This window comes from Coloeus monedula (genome assembly GCF_965178545.1).
Source record: "Coloeus monedula genome assembly, chromosome: 3".
In the NCBI taxonomy this organism is placed as follows: domain Eukaryota; kingdom Metazoa; phylum Chordata; class Aves; order Passeriformes; family Corvidae; genus Coloeus; species Coloeus monedula.
In genome coordinates this window covers 23,268,520-23,280,869 of record NC_138783.1, presented here as the reverse complement: position 1 = coordinate 23,280,869, position 12,350 = coordinate 23,268,520, and the positions used below count along the sequence as shown (strand labels likewise).

Below are 12,350 nucleotides of genomic sequence, written 5' to 3'. Positions count from 1 at the left end.
GGTCTTATATTTCTGCTCCCCCGCAGTCTGCTCCTAAGCTCCAACTGTATCCATGTAAAATCTATGGCTGTTTTCCAGAATCAAGTAACTACTCTTTGAATTGTAATCTCTTTAAACAAAGTTAGAGATTTCTGCTTGGCCAGTTGCCACGTTCCTCTGCCATTTGTATTTATAACGTGATCGTGATGGACCTGATATGCCATATCTGGCAGAACCAGTATCATCATTTGCAGTCCTACAAACAGCATGAAAAATGTGACAGATGCAGAAAAGTTGATGCTTTACACATGGGCTGGGCAATCAGTTTGTGCAGGTGTCAGGGACAGCTGGAGGGACAGGGACAAGGAAACTGCACGCTTGTGATTATGATCACAAGCCCCAGGTAACCCAGAAGACTCTCAGTGATGGACAGTAATGAGGAAAAGAAAGAGAATTAGTAGTGCTGGGAGGAGATGCACAGTGGGGAGAAAGAGAGGCAGTGGGGAAGCAATGCAGTGAAAAAATGAGCAAGAGGAAGGGGAGGAAACAGCAGACAAACTGAGAGAAATAAACATGAAATGGTGAAAAGAAACAAGGATAGGGAAAGAGAGCCAACACGAGATGAGAAGGGAAGAGCACTGAGAAGTGTTTATACGGATAGATGCACCAGAAGCCAGGACATTGGAGTGAATCCCAAACAGCTGTCATGGAGGAATCTGCAGCACATCCACACTGCTGGAGAGGAACAAGAACAGCCAAGGGTCTCACCGTGAATTTCTTGTAGAGCTCATAAGTGAGGAGAGGGTTGGGCAGTTCCCTGAAGTACAGCTTGCAGAGTGACCCCACGCAGTGGATGTCCTGGAGGTAAACTTCCCTTGTCAGATCCGGGCATTGGTCAGAAACAAACTCTTGTCTGAAACAATATGGAAGCATAACAATATGGGTGAATAAGAGCTGTAGCAGGCCAGTACTCCACCCTAAGTACTCTTAGTACTCTAAGCTAGAGAAAAAACAAATGGCAAAGCAGAGATGTCTCTGCAGACTGGCCCAGATTGTGTCCCAAGTTCAGGCCCTGAGGTTTCAATTAGTCTCCATTACCCCTAACATAGGGAGTGGACCTCAAACTGATATAAAGAGATTGCTTTGTCTCAAAGTGAGAGAGAGCAACTCAGCATTTGTGCTGAGACCCTCCATGCCTTACCCATTAACAGATGCAGACGGAGATTAAGGTTATTTGGGCTAATCCCTAAAATGTTGTCTTTCTCTGTTACTAACTTCAAAGGCAGTTTATCTTCTGCATCAGTGTGGAGCTCTGTTGGCCACAGTCGGTACCTGAGGGACTAACACCACATAGGTACTGAGTGATGTCCCTGAATCCCTCTGACACTCACACACATGGCCCTTACCTCAACTTCTGTATGTTGGATGTCACTCCCGAGAGGCGGTAGATCCCATCCACAATGCCATGAGTCTCAATGAACTCCGCACAGCTCTTCAGCACGTAAGGGACTACGAGAGGAAAGCAAAGCAAGATGTCCAATGAATACATGCTGACAGCTTCCACAAGTCACCACACAGGAGACAGTTCATGAAAAAACAGCAGAGGCTCTCTGTGGATGCAGGGAAGGGTACAGCAATGGGAGGAATACAGGACAAACCAAAAATAACCCCTGCAAAGTGGCCGTGAGGATATGCTGTGCTTGTGCCATGCAATGCTCATTGACATGTGACAATGACTGACCCTGAAGTCACAGTAACATAGTGGAAAGAAAGGTAGGGTTTCCCTCTCTTCCTTTTTCTTTTCCTTCAAAAATAAAAGAAAATAAGCTCTTTCATTCTAATTGAAAGCATGCCTTAAGGCATGAGGTCCTGGGAACCTCCACCCTCCCCAATATAGAGCTCCAGCCTCGCTGTATTGTGCCAAAAGGTCTCATTGGCTTGGATAAAAATTAGAAGAGCATTTGCACTTCCATATAAGCCTACATACCCACAGTTTAGTGCTCATAAATCCCACTGAGGGGGTATAAAGTTCAAATATTGACTAGATCTGCACACTGGCAAAACCTGACATTGGCTTCAAAAGAACTCCATCAGCATAACTAGACAAAGACTTAACCAGTCTTAAAGCTGAGAGGAGCCTGAGGCACAACATTTACATCCAGACTTGGACCCAAACTATATGTTTATTTTTTCCCCATTATATAGGTATAAGAACTCCCCATTCTCTTGATCAGATCAAGCCTCCCTGTCCCCAGTACTATAACAACCCAAGCTATAACAATAACAGTAAGAAAGCCCTTCCTTATTAGGTGCTAGAAACTACTGTGTATTTAATGCAATGCTTCACACAGCCATAGGCACAAAAGTCAGCAAATGCACAAGTCAGAAGTTCCCAGCTGAAATGCTGACTCTGCTGCACTGCACATTTCAAAAGCTGTATGGAAGAAAACCAACTAAGCCATAGATTTGACTGGAAAGCCAGGCATAGCAATTACTGCATCTTTGTGACACCCTAAAGACAATGCCTCTGGCTGGACCTTCCCTGAGTTCTTCTGCTCAGAGTTCAGGACTATAACGACATATTAACATGTGCTTCATCAGATGGCATCCAAAGACAGCACTCCACCAACAGCATGAACAAAAACCTGTTGCTACATCCTTTTATTTTTCATGGGAGTCACTGAGGCCAGAGCCAGCTCATGGGTGGACTTGTCCCTACCAAGCAGTGCAGGGCACAGGCTCTGGTGAGAACAGCTCCAAGCTGGCACCCACCTTGGTGACATGCTACTGCTGAACCAGTCAGTCAGGGAAGTGCTGCCCTTCTGCCTCCTGACTTACTGAGGGAAGTAAAGAAGAAGTCCTTTTGTGTGTCCCTTCTCTTGTCTTTTGGCCAACCCAAATGCAGGAGTACACAAAGTCCCAGTGATTACTTGGAAGCCCAAACAGTCCAAACAGACTTATTCTTCTCAGTCAAAGGAGTTTCTTCAAAACAAGAGGGAAAAATTGACTTTGTGGGGTCTTTGAGCAGGGACTCATAACGCAGGTACATTGGTCATGCTGTGTCACACTCAAAGCCCTTGTGCTGATTTTCGAGCCCCTCAAGTTGTTGGGCGGAGCTCATGGCAGAGGCCTTAAGCCTACAACAGTGTTCATGAAACCATGAAATTGCCAAGAGAACAGGTGAAGTCTACAGAGTCAAAGCTTTGTCCACAACGGTATCAGAGTTATTGTATTGTCTCCTCAAGGACTTTTGAGGAGAAGGAGCATCAGTGCCTTCCAGAAGGGAAAGAACTGGGGAAGCATTCCTTTCAGTGCATGCAACACCTTCTTCCTATGCAGACTAAATGGTGTGGAAGGAGAAAGAGCAAAAAAGAGAAGTACGAAATTTCCTTAATATCCTGCCAAGAAAAGTCCAAGTGACACATCAAAAAAAGAGGACCTTCCTATCTCTGAGTAAGTTCTGATTATCTGGAACTGCAGTAGGGAACTCAGATCGTATGATGATGAGAATGCTAAAAATACAAAAAAGGGAAAGACAAATTACTTCAAGCCTCATCTCCATTTCTGGAAAATCAGACTTTAACATCTTTATAGGAGAAGCTATGCATATATGGCATAGTAAGATTTCCTTCTTGGTAGGGGTCTCGGAATAAATGACATGTTACCAGGAAAAATGAAAGTTAGGCAGATCCATGTCCACCTCAGATATACTTGGGTGAGAGAATAGAAACCACTGAACTCCACACAACCTGAAAAAAGATGAATTAATTGAACAGAAAACATATTTGATCACAACCAGCCACATGACAAGGTTTGTTTAAAGGTTAACAGTCTTTCATGGAGACAAGCCTCATATGATGGTGCCTGGCTGCCAAAAAAATGGGGTCCCTGCACAAAGCGTCCTTTATTAGATACTTTTTAAAACCTCAGTGTTAAGAATAAGAAAACCAACTAAAAATGCAGATACTGATGTTTGTTGTGACTAATTTGACCTCTTGAAAGTAAGACCTATTAAATCACACCATATTTTTGGCTGAGTTCTACATTTCCTTGGAGTAAATTAGGTCAAGAGGCCTCAGGCAGGTAAGCAAACCCCCTATACAGAAACCAGAGAAGGCTAGACCCGTCTGTTGAGGACTTGTATGCAAAAAACAGGGGCCTGAGGGGAGCAATCTGTAGCAAATGTATAAAATTCATGTTTAAAAGTGGGTAAAAACTCCACAGCAGAGACAATCTATAGACTGCAAATAGACAATATGCACCGATCTCTGCCAGTACCGATTACTGCAGCCCTGCACTCTTCCTTGCTTTTCCAGCCCTGGGCTTGTCACATATCTCTGCCAGTGCCCTTCACTCATCATGTACAAGATTTTCTGCCACACCAGGTCTTTGGCTCATAGGAAGAGAAGCAGCCAGTTATGCCAAAAATTGTGGTGGTTTTCCAATATCAAAAAAACCAATCCCACATAGGACACTTTTCACTTGCAACTTACAAACCTCATATCGCTGGAGGTGAAGGGACTGCATCAACTTCCTTCAAATCAAGCCCCTAAATGCAGAGCTTGTATGGAACTAGAGCACAATAAATGTTTTCTTTGAGCAGAACCTGTAGCTCCGGCATTCCTGAGCAGCTCTGATCTACAAAGCTTGGCCTTTTGGGCTCTTGGGGGTGGTGAGGTTAGAGCAGCAGTGAGCAGCTCTCTCCTATTTCCAGGAGTTTCTGAGCTGGTAGGATTATTTCTGACGTGCCTCCTGATGAACTGAGCCTGGGATCAACCCTCAGTGCAGGAAGGTACAGGCTCTAGCATGTGCTTTACAACAGGTCTCCATTGGAGGTACAGGGCATGTAAATCACAGGGCTGGGTCTCTCCCAAAGGAAGATCAGACTTGGATGGGGATTTGCAGCAGGGGCTGTACGTGCAGGCACAGAAAGGAGTAGGGGGGGAGGGAGTCCAATCTTGACATTCCTATAATTAAAACTGTGCTGGAAGCCTAGAAGGCTTAGAAGCTGGAAGGGGCAGCTGGTGTCACACAGACCCCGCTTGTTCTGCCAGACAGCCAAACTGTCCTCATTTAAAACTACAATAGAAACCAGATGGAGGAGGACAAGAGAGCGTGGAGCAAGGCACCAGTCAGAAGGGAAACTGAGTTATAAACATACTGCACACAAAAGACAATACTTCTCTTCCCCCAGACAAAAATAAACCAGAAGGGCAGTCGCAGTAACTTGTTCCACTCTCACTGGATATCACCTCCAAGTTCAGCGTACACAGAAATTCACCTTCACCAGGGACTTTTCCAAGACAACAGTTCATGCCACCTCCTTTACACATCTGCCACTCTTTCTGGGTAAGGCACCACATCATCCTCCTTCTGATCCCTCCAGCTTCCAGTGGCAGCAATGGGTGCTGAAATTCTCTCCTCCCAGCACTGCTGGCTCTCCCTTCTCCTGTCCCTTCCCAGCCATGGTGCTGCCACCCACCAAACCTCCCCACCAGCAAGCAAGGTGCTCATTCTTTGCCTGCCTGACAAAGGCTTCATCTGGCATTGGACTGAGCATTTTGGATCTAATCTGTGGAGACCTTTAAGCATGTCCCTATTTAAATCCCCAAGAAGGAGAAGTCACTAAGAACAGAGGGAGTGACCCCACCTAAGGACCAGTGGGAAGATGGCCACCTGGCCTCCCACCAAAGGCCACAAAAAGCAAGGAAGACGCTGGTCCAGCAGGAGATGCAGGCAATATCCTGTGACTTTCAGTGCCACCTTCTAGAAGAAACTCTGAGTCTCCAAGGGCTACAGAAGGACCCCAGGGAGGAGGTTGCTAAGTCAGACACCCTAACCAGTCAGTGTGAAGAGTGCCCAGTTAGACAGTAAGTTAGCTAACCTGGACTGGGTCATGTGTTTAGGGTACACTGCACTGAACTGCACTGAATAGCAGCAGGCTTAATTTTTCACTTTATCCTTCTGTTATTTTCTCAGAGAACTCCTTGTAAGGATCAGCACTGGTGACAAGAGATACTCAGGGCCTCCTTGGTAGTTGGTTTCTGCCACATGGTGGAGGTTTCATGTCCTCTCTAATTTTAGTTTAATTTTAGTTCAAGTACTGGGGGGATAAATGCAGACCTTTCATTTCACCTGAAACACCAACTTTTTGATTTTTGCCTTGCAGGAGATAGCTTGGATTTTTTTTTAGTTTCTCCCCACAATGAATCCTGCATCATAAAAAAAAAAAAAAGTTGTAGGTATTTTTATTTCATCATTTTAGTTTTGTTATTCATTAGTATATTTTTTAAATTGTCTTCAATTACCCTCAATAGTAGCGCATGCTTCCTATCATGCTATGTCAATACCATGACAATAAAGGTCAAAAGCCTCTCATTTCAACTTAAATGACTAAAATAGGAAATATTTCCTTTGAAGAAGTGTTTCAGTCTGTACTAAGCAAGAGTTATTTTGTACAAAAAAATGACAAAACAGAACAAACTAATATATTAAGCTGGTCTTCTAATCACAGGAAAGGAACAACATTGTACAAATGGCAACATACTTGATTGTCAGTATCTCTGATATGATATTTTTCTGCATTTCCTGACTTTCTACTGTAAATCACGAGTTTTTAAGCTGATTCACTATTTTTTTTTCTTTTTTGCTGACATTGCCTGATTTGCACTAGGCATAAGGTTGGTTGAGAAACAGATGCCAGAGCAGATCAAACTGTGCTCTCCTCCCTGCAGCTCACCCGAGGCCTGGTGCAGCACATCAGTTATGATACCAGATTTTCTCCCAGTGCACAGCCCTAACCAGTGGCAGGTAAGCATAAATCCTGCCTTCCCACAATGTAACATTTCCTTTGCCTTCCACTGCCTCCTTGTCAGTGGCAGTCAGGGATGGAAGGGACCACAGCACCCAAAATCCCTGAAGAGGGTCTCTCCTGCTCAGAGATGAAGTTGGCAGAGCTGGGAAAGGGGATGGTTTGCCCTGTCAGGACATAACTGCTAAAAGGACAAAGAGCTTCAGTCTCCAGGATGTTTGTGCATACTTTCACTAAATTCATTTTACAGAATCAAAAAAAAAATACCAAAACCTGTCTCACTCTCAAATTCCAGTGTTGAATTTGGCTGTTAGCTGTGGCTAAGCTGCCACAACCCCTCCATACATACACACACCTGTATTTAAACAGCATGAGACAGCTAAACACCACCCAACAGGCATAAAAACAAACCAACTTCTTACAATCCACCTCGTCTTTTCTCCCTTAGCTGCCATAAACACAGTTTGAAAGGATGAATGGTTGGTACCAAGGTGATCCTGTCCACATGGACAGCACAACTGATTCCCTGTATAAGTCACACATTTCATGTATTTTTTCCCCTCTACTTCTGTGGGAAATGCCCCTGCAATGTCACAAAGGTTATCACAACAGCACCATTCCCTGTGATGAAAGCACCATCCTGTGCACAGTTGTGATTTGGTGGGCAAAGATGTAGGAAAAACAGATCTCAAATCTCTCAGATGCTGTGAGCCATCACCCTCCATGGCCTGTGTGGGAAGTGGAAACACTGAGTGCTGCTTGGGATGTGGCATTCTGATTTCAAACACACGCGTTTCAACACAACCTGCAGGCTCAGCTGTGAGTTTGAATGAAGTCAATGGCACCACCATCAAGGATTTTTTTTTTTTCCCATTGATATTATACCCAGCTTACATCTAACGTATCTACATAACACATGTAGGAACACCTGATTTTCCAGAGCAGATCTGACAACTGTGATGTTTGAAGCAGGCATGAAAAAGCCCGTGGCAGACCTGGCCAGCTCATAGACAACACACATCAAAGAAAGCCTAAGAGAAAGCACTGCCAAAGCAGACACTGAATGCTGACTCTCAGCCCCGGCGGTCACTGTGCCCCTCTGAAATGTGACTTTACCTTGACATAGCTGGCAAATTCTGTCACGCAGGCACTTTTGAAAGAGGTTGTATTAAAAACTAGAATAGTTTTGTTAGGAAAACATCCTGCTGAGAATTTCCGGCAAAAAAAAAGACCAGATAACAGAACAGGATATCTCCACTCCTAATTTTTATGACTCTGTGGTACAACCACCACAGAAAAGAGCAGCTCAGGTTCAGCATGGCAGGTCAATGAGCTGGGCACGTCCTCAGCTAACCATTTGAATCCTAACAACCCTGATCCATGGCAGATTAGGGTGGATATTGTACAGCATTTTTTTTTACCACAGCACAAACAACTAGGACAAATAATTCTGGAGACAGGAGTAACTGGACAATTTATGCTGTGTCTGGAAATGGACTCAGGTGTAAGTATAGAAAATATCAGAATATTTTTGAAGCTGCACATAATGAATTGACCTCTGTCTTGGTAAATGCCAAGATACTGTGATTATACAGAAGCTGTGAGACAGGAATTCTGCCATTAACCTCGATTCTGGTGACATGTACTAAAAACACTAACAAATCCAAAGGCTGCATCAGCTGATGGAATGCAGGAGTGGGGCAATGCAATGCTGCAGCTCAAGGGAGCTGGGAGAAGCAGCCTGCCAGGGAAGAGTCCAGGTAAGTGTTGGGTGCTGGGATGGAAAGACAGTAATGTACGCTTCATCTGAAGTCTCTTGAGAGCCTGCTGTCTTTCATCCAGATCGATAAACAAGCTTATGTCACATTTTCTGCATCATCCTTTCCTTCCTTCTTCTGCTCTCCTCCTAAGCCTAGAAACCAATGTAAGCCATGCTAACCCACTTAACTGCTGACAACAAAGCAACAAAAATATATGGACTCCATAAGTTTTTTCCTCCTCTCAGCACATTTTGATCTATATGTTTTCATTTACAAGAGCTTCAGGAGAAAGTTAAAAAACAAGCACAGTCTCCATCTTTTACCTGACCTGCCAGCTGATGCACACCTGCTCAGTTTCTTACAGTCCCAAAATTACTATAGAGGCAACTTGTAAGCTTTAACACATGCTTCTTGACTGTTATAAGGGTGTAGAAACCAAAATCTTCCTTGACACTTTGAGATTCCTAAATGGGATTCTTAGGATCCTAGAATCAGGAGAACAGCAATTCAAGGGGATCAATGCTCCATACCTGGCTGTCAGTGTTAGTTTGTCCCTTGGTCCTTTTCAACTTGGACCCTAGTGTGCTAGGCAATAGGGATTCCAGGTTTCTCTTTATAAGGCAGACTTTTGTGGCTAGTAGAAAGAGATTCTGAGTGCTTAGATCTTGATGTGCACCTGAAAAATACCCGCTACTAATTAAACAGTTTTGAAGTCTTTTGTACTGTGCCTTTCACAAACACTATCTCCATACACCAAAATCTGTAGCATTCTCTAGAGGACATGGAATTTGCCTGCAGTTTTTGTGCTGCTCTGTCATGTTATCTCACTGTTTGACAGATCCTTGCTCCACTTTGGTAGTGATGGCATGGTGGTGACAAAGCAACTAATTCTCAAATAAATGCTATTGGAAGGCTGGGGAAGAGACAGGATGAAGCAAGGAACTGGGTTGTTATCTCATGAACACTGGTGCTGCAGCAAAGTGGGCTGCTCTGCAGTTCTCTCTGCTTCTCTTTCCCAGGAAATTTCTGTTGTCCCTTCAAACGTGCAAAGATGGGATGGAGGTCTGTCAGCACTCATGGTTCTCCTTCCATGCCTGCCACACAGCAAGTCATCCACAAGCATACATGACAGCCACTCCAAAGCTTTAAAGCACACATCCAGCTGTACCAGCTAACTCAGGATGGCACTGCCAACAAGCTCAGGTGTGCGAAAGGGAGAACAGGGGCCCATCACTGCACTGAGAGCCCAGGTTATCATTTGGTAGCAAGGCACAAAGTAACAGAGAAGCTGGTCCTGGACCAAGCTCTCATGTGGAAGAAAACTGGCACGGCTGAATCTCACAGCACTTATTTATATCTTCTCCCTTCTTTTTCTTTTGCCCTCTGTCACACTGATGGACTGATGCAGACTGACACTAGGTTATGCAGCAATGTTCTTTCACTCAGGCCTCTCACTGATCTTGCCTCTAGGGCTCTCCTAGTGAAGAGCAGTACAGCAATTTCCAGAGGTTATTCCAAATGGGCTGTTTTACAGACAGTCAACAATTTAGGGCAAAGAGCAGGAAAAATCGCTGAGGATCATTACATATCACAGGCAGACAGATGAGGAGCCTAAATGCAATTCCGTAACGGCTGCAAATGAGAAGTGAAAGGCAAATGAAAACAGACTTTCGAGAAAAGAGTAAATAAGGCTTTATGATGTCAATCTGATTGAAAACAAACATGCAAAGGCACTAGCAATAATCAGTCATTATAATTTGTAGCCAAGCAGCATCAAATCCATTCCATCTTTGCTCAGTTGCTGAGCATATATTTAGACTGTTTTCATTGCCAGGTTGCCTGAGCCTGACCCAAAGAAACATACAAAAAATCCCATTGGACTAATCAGTATTTTTCACAAAAGAAAATAAAATCAATTTGTTCTACACCCTCTTACCTTTTACTGTGACATGCATATACTAGCAAAGGAGGTGTATATGAACGATAGAAGCATTTTCACCAGCTTTACAGGAGCACAAAATAATGGTGTGAGGTTCAACAAAGTGGAGAATTAAGACTTCTGCTGGCAGTGGAAGGTCACTTAGAAATGCTCCTCCCAGCCCTGCTCAGAAGAAGCTGAAAACAGGTCAGTCTTTATTTGAAGAGGATTAAGCTGTGGGTGACTTGGATTGCTGATGTCTTCCTGGTGAAACGAGCTGCTGTTCTACCCATCCCTTGTAGTGCCCAGTCTGTGGGCTCAACTTGTGTGTCCAAAAAACATGGAGAAAATTCTGCCAGAAGCAGCACCTGGTCAGACACACATAACTCTACACATCAGTAAATGTATATATCAGTGTGTATGCATACGTATACACAATGAATGTATTTTTACATGTACAACTATATTTGTTTGTGATTGTGTGCATGTGTGAGAGGTTTCATGTGCATTACCAGGAAATTCTGCTTAGAGAAACAGCTGGGTTTTAATGAGGTGTCAGTCAAAGCCTAACAAAGTCAAAAGACACAAAAGTCATGCTAGGCCAGTGTCACAGGTCTGGGGGATACATCATTACATGCTGGTGCTCTTGCTTGTTGAAGCATTGCCCTGCTTGTTGCTACTGTGCTGAAGGCTCTGCTGGGTGAAGCACTTACAGCCAAGGAAAGCTGTTGGTCTGGGGGGCTGTTCCTCAAGCAGGCATGGACATCTACACCAGCAAGTCCAGAACCAGTCTCAGTGGATTGGTTTCACTCAGCAGTTTAGTGAAGAAGGGCAGCCCATGGGATATGGGTCATATTGGCTACACCTTTCCATCTTCAGGAGCTGCAGTACTCTAAAGTGTACTCTTACAGCCATGACCGCAAGGGTCTTGTTCTCCTTTCCATACACCAGGGAGGGCAAAGAGCTCAAAAAGAAGCTGCTGAGTAGCCAGGCTCAAAAATCAGGATGTGGTGCTACTCCTTCAGGGCTTCTTTCAGAAACAGCAGGGAGCACAGCACTGCTCCATCTGCCAGCCTTGTGGCACATCAGTGCTCACATATGTTGCAAGAGGGCAGTTTGCTCGCTCTCCAGAGCCTGAGAGAATCATCAAGGACAGCAGAGGAGGCAGAACAACATTTGCAGATGGTGTCACAATGCCTCACAGCCTTCTAGAGGATGATGCTGGGCTGGGATTGTTTAGAATACTTCCTGCCATGCTGTTTGTGTCTGCCCACCTCCACCTCAGGATGTCAGCACACAACTACTGAGATGCACCCAGAGCACATGGAATGGTTTCTCCAAGGCTGAGCTACAGGGACTGTACCTCTGTAACTGTCTGCCAGAGGTGTAAGGGCATCAGAAATAGAAACTAGCTCTGTCAGATGGTTAGTGATGAAAGGAGGCACAATTTTGCTCTGAAAGACCCTAGTAAAAGAGGAAAAGAAACAAAGCTGAATAAAATATTCAGCATTATGGTATCTCCTTATTCTCAAGAAGGCTTCTATCCCCTCACCTAGTAAGAACAAGTCAGGAAAGATATCCATCTATACAATACTTCTATTTGTACTCCCAAGGCCCCTCTGCTCCCAGTGGTAGCACTGTCCCCACGTCTTCCCTCCACAAAAAATCCTCCCAGTTCCACAGGGGATACAAGCGTCTTGCTCCCTTCACCTCTCAATAAATATGCATGCCAGGGGTTATCAAACTGAGGGTCATTCTCAGTGCTAACAATGGAAAAAAACCAATATCAAACAGTTACTAAAGTAGTAAATCTAATCACTGGGCAATTGTGCTCCTCGGTTTCCAAGCCCCCCAACGGATTCCTGATATATTCCATATTTCA

The 12,350-nt window shown here is 44.4% G+C and overlaps 1 protein-coding gene across 1 annotated transcript in view; it reads right to left on the bottom strand.

Moving 5' to 3' along the window:
* The window catches only part of ARHGAP31 (Rho GTPase activating protein 31), a 59,814-nt gene that overhangs the window by 22,862 nt on the left and 24,602 nt on the right, over window positions 1–12,350 (bottom strand). The window contains exons 2-3 of the mRNA XM_082277958.1: window positions 1,386–1,488; window positions 748–892 (exon numbers count right to left, since the gene is read on the bottom strand). Coding sequence (XP_082134084.1) covers window positions 748–892; window positions 1,386–1,488 — 248 coding nt within the window. The remainder of the gene's footprint in view (window positions 1–747; window positions 893–1,385; window positions 1,489–12,350) is intronic.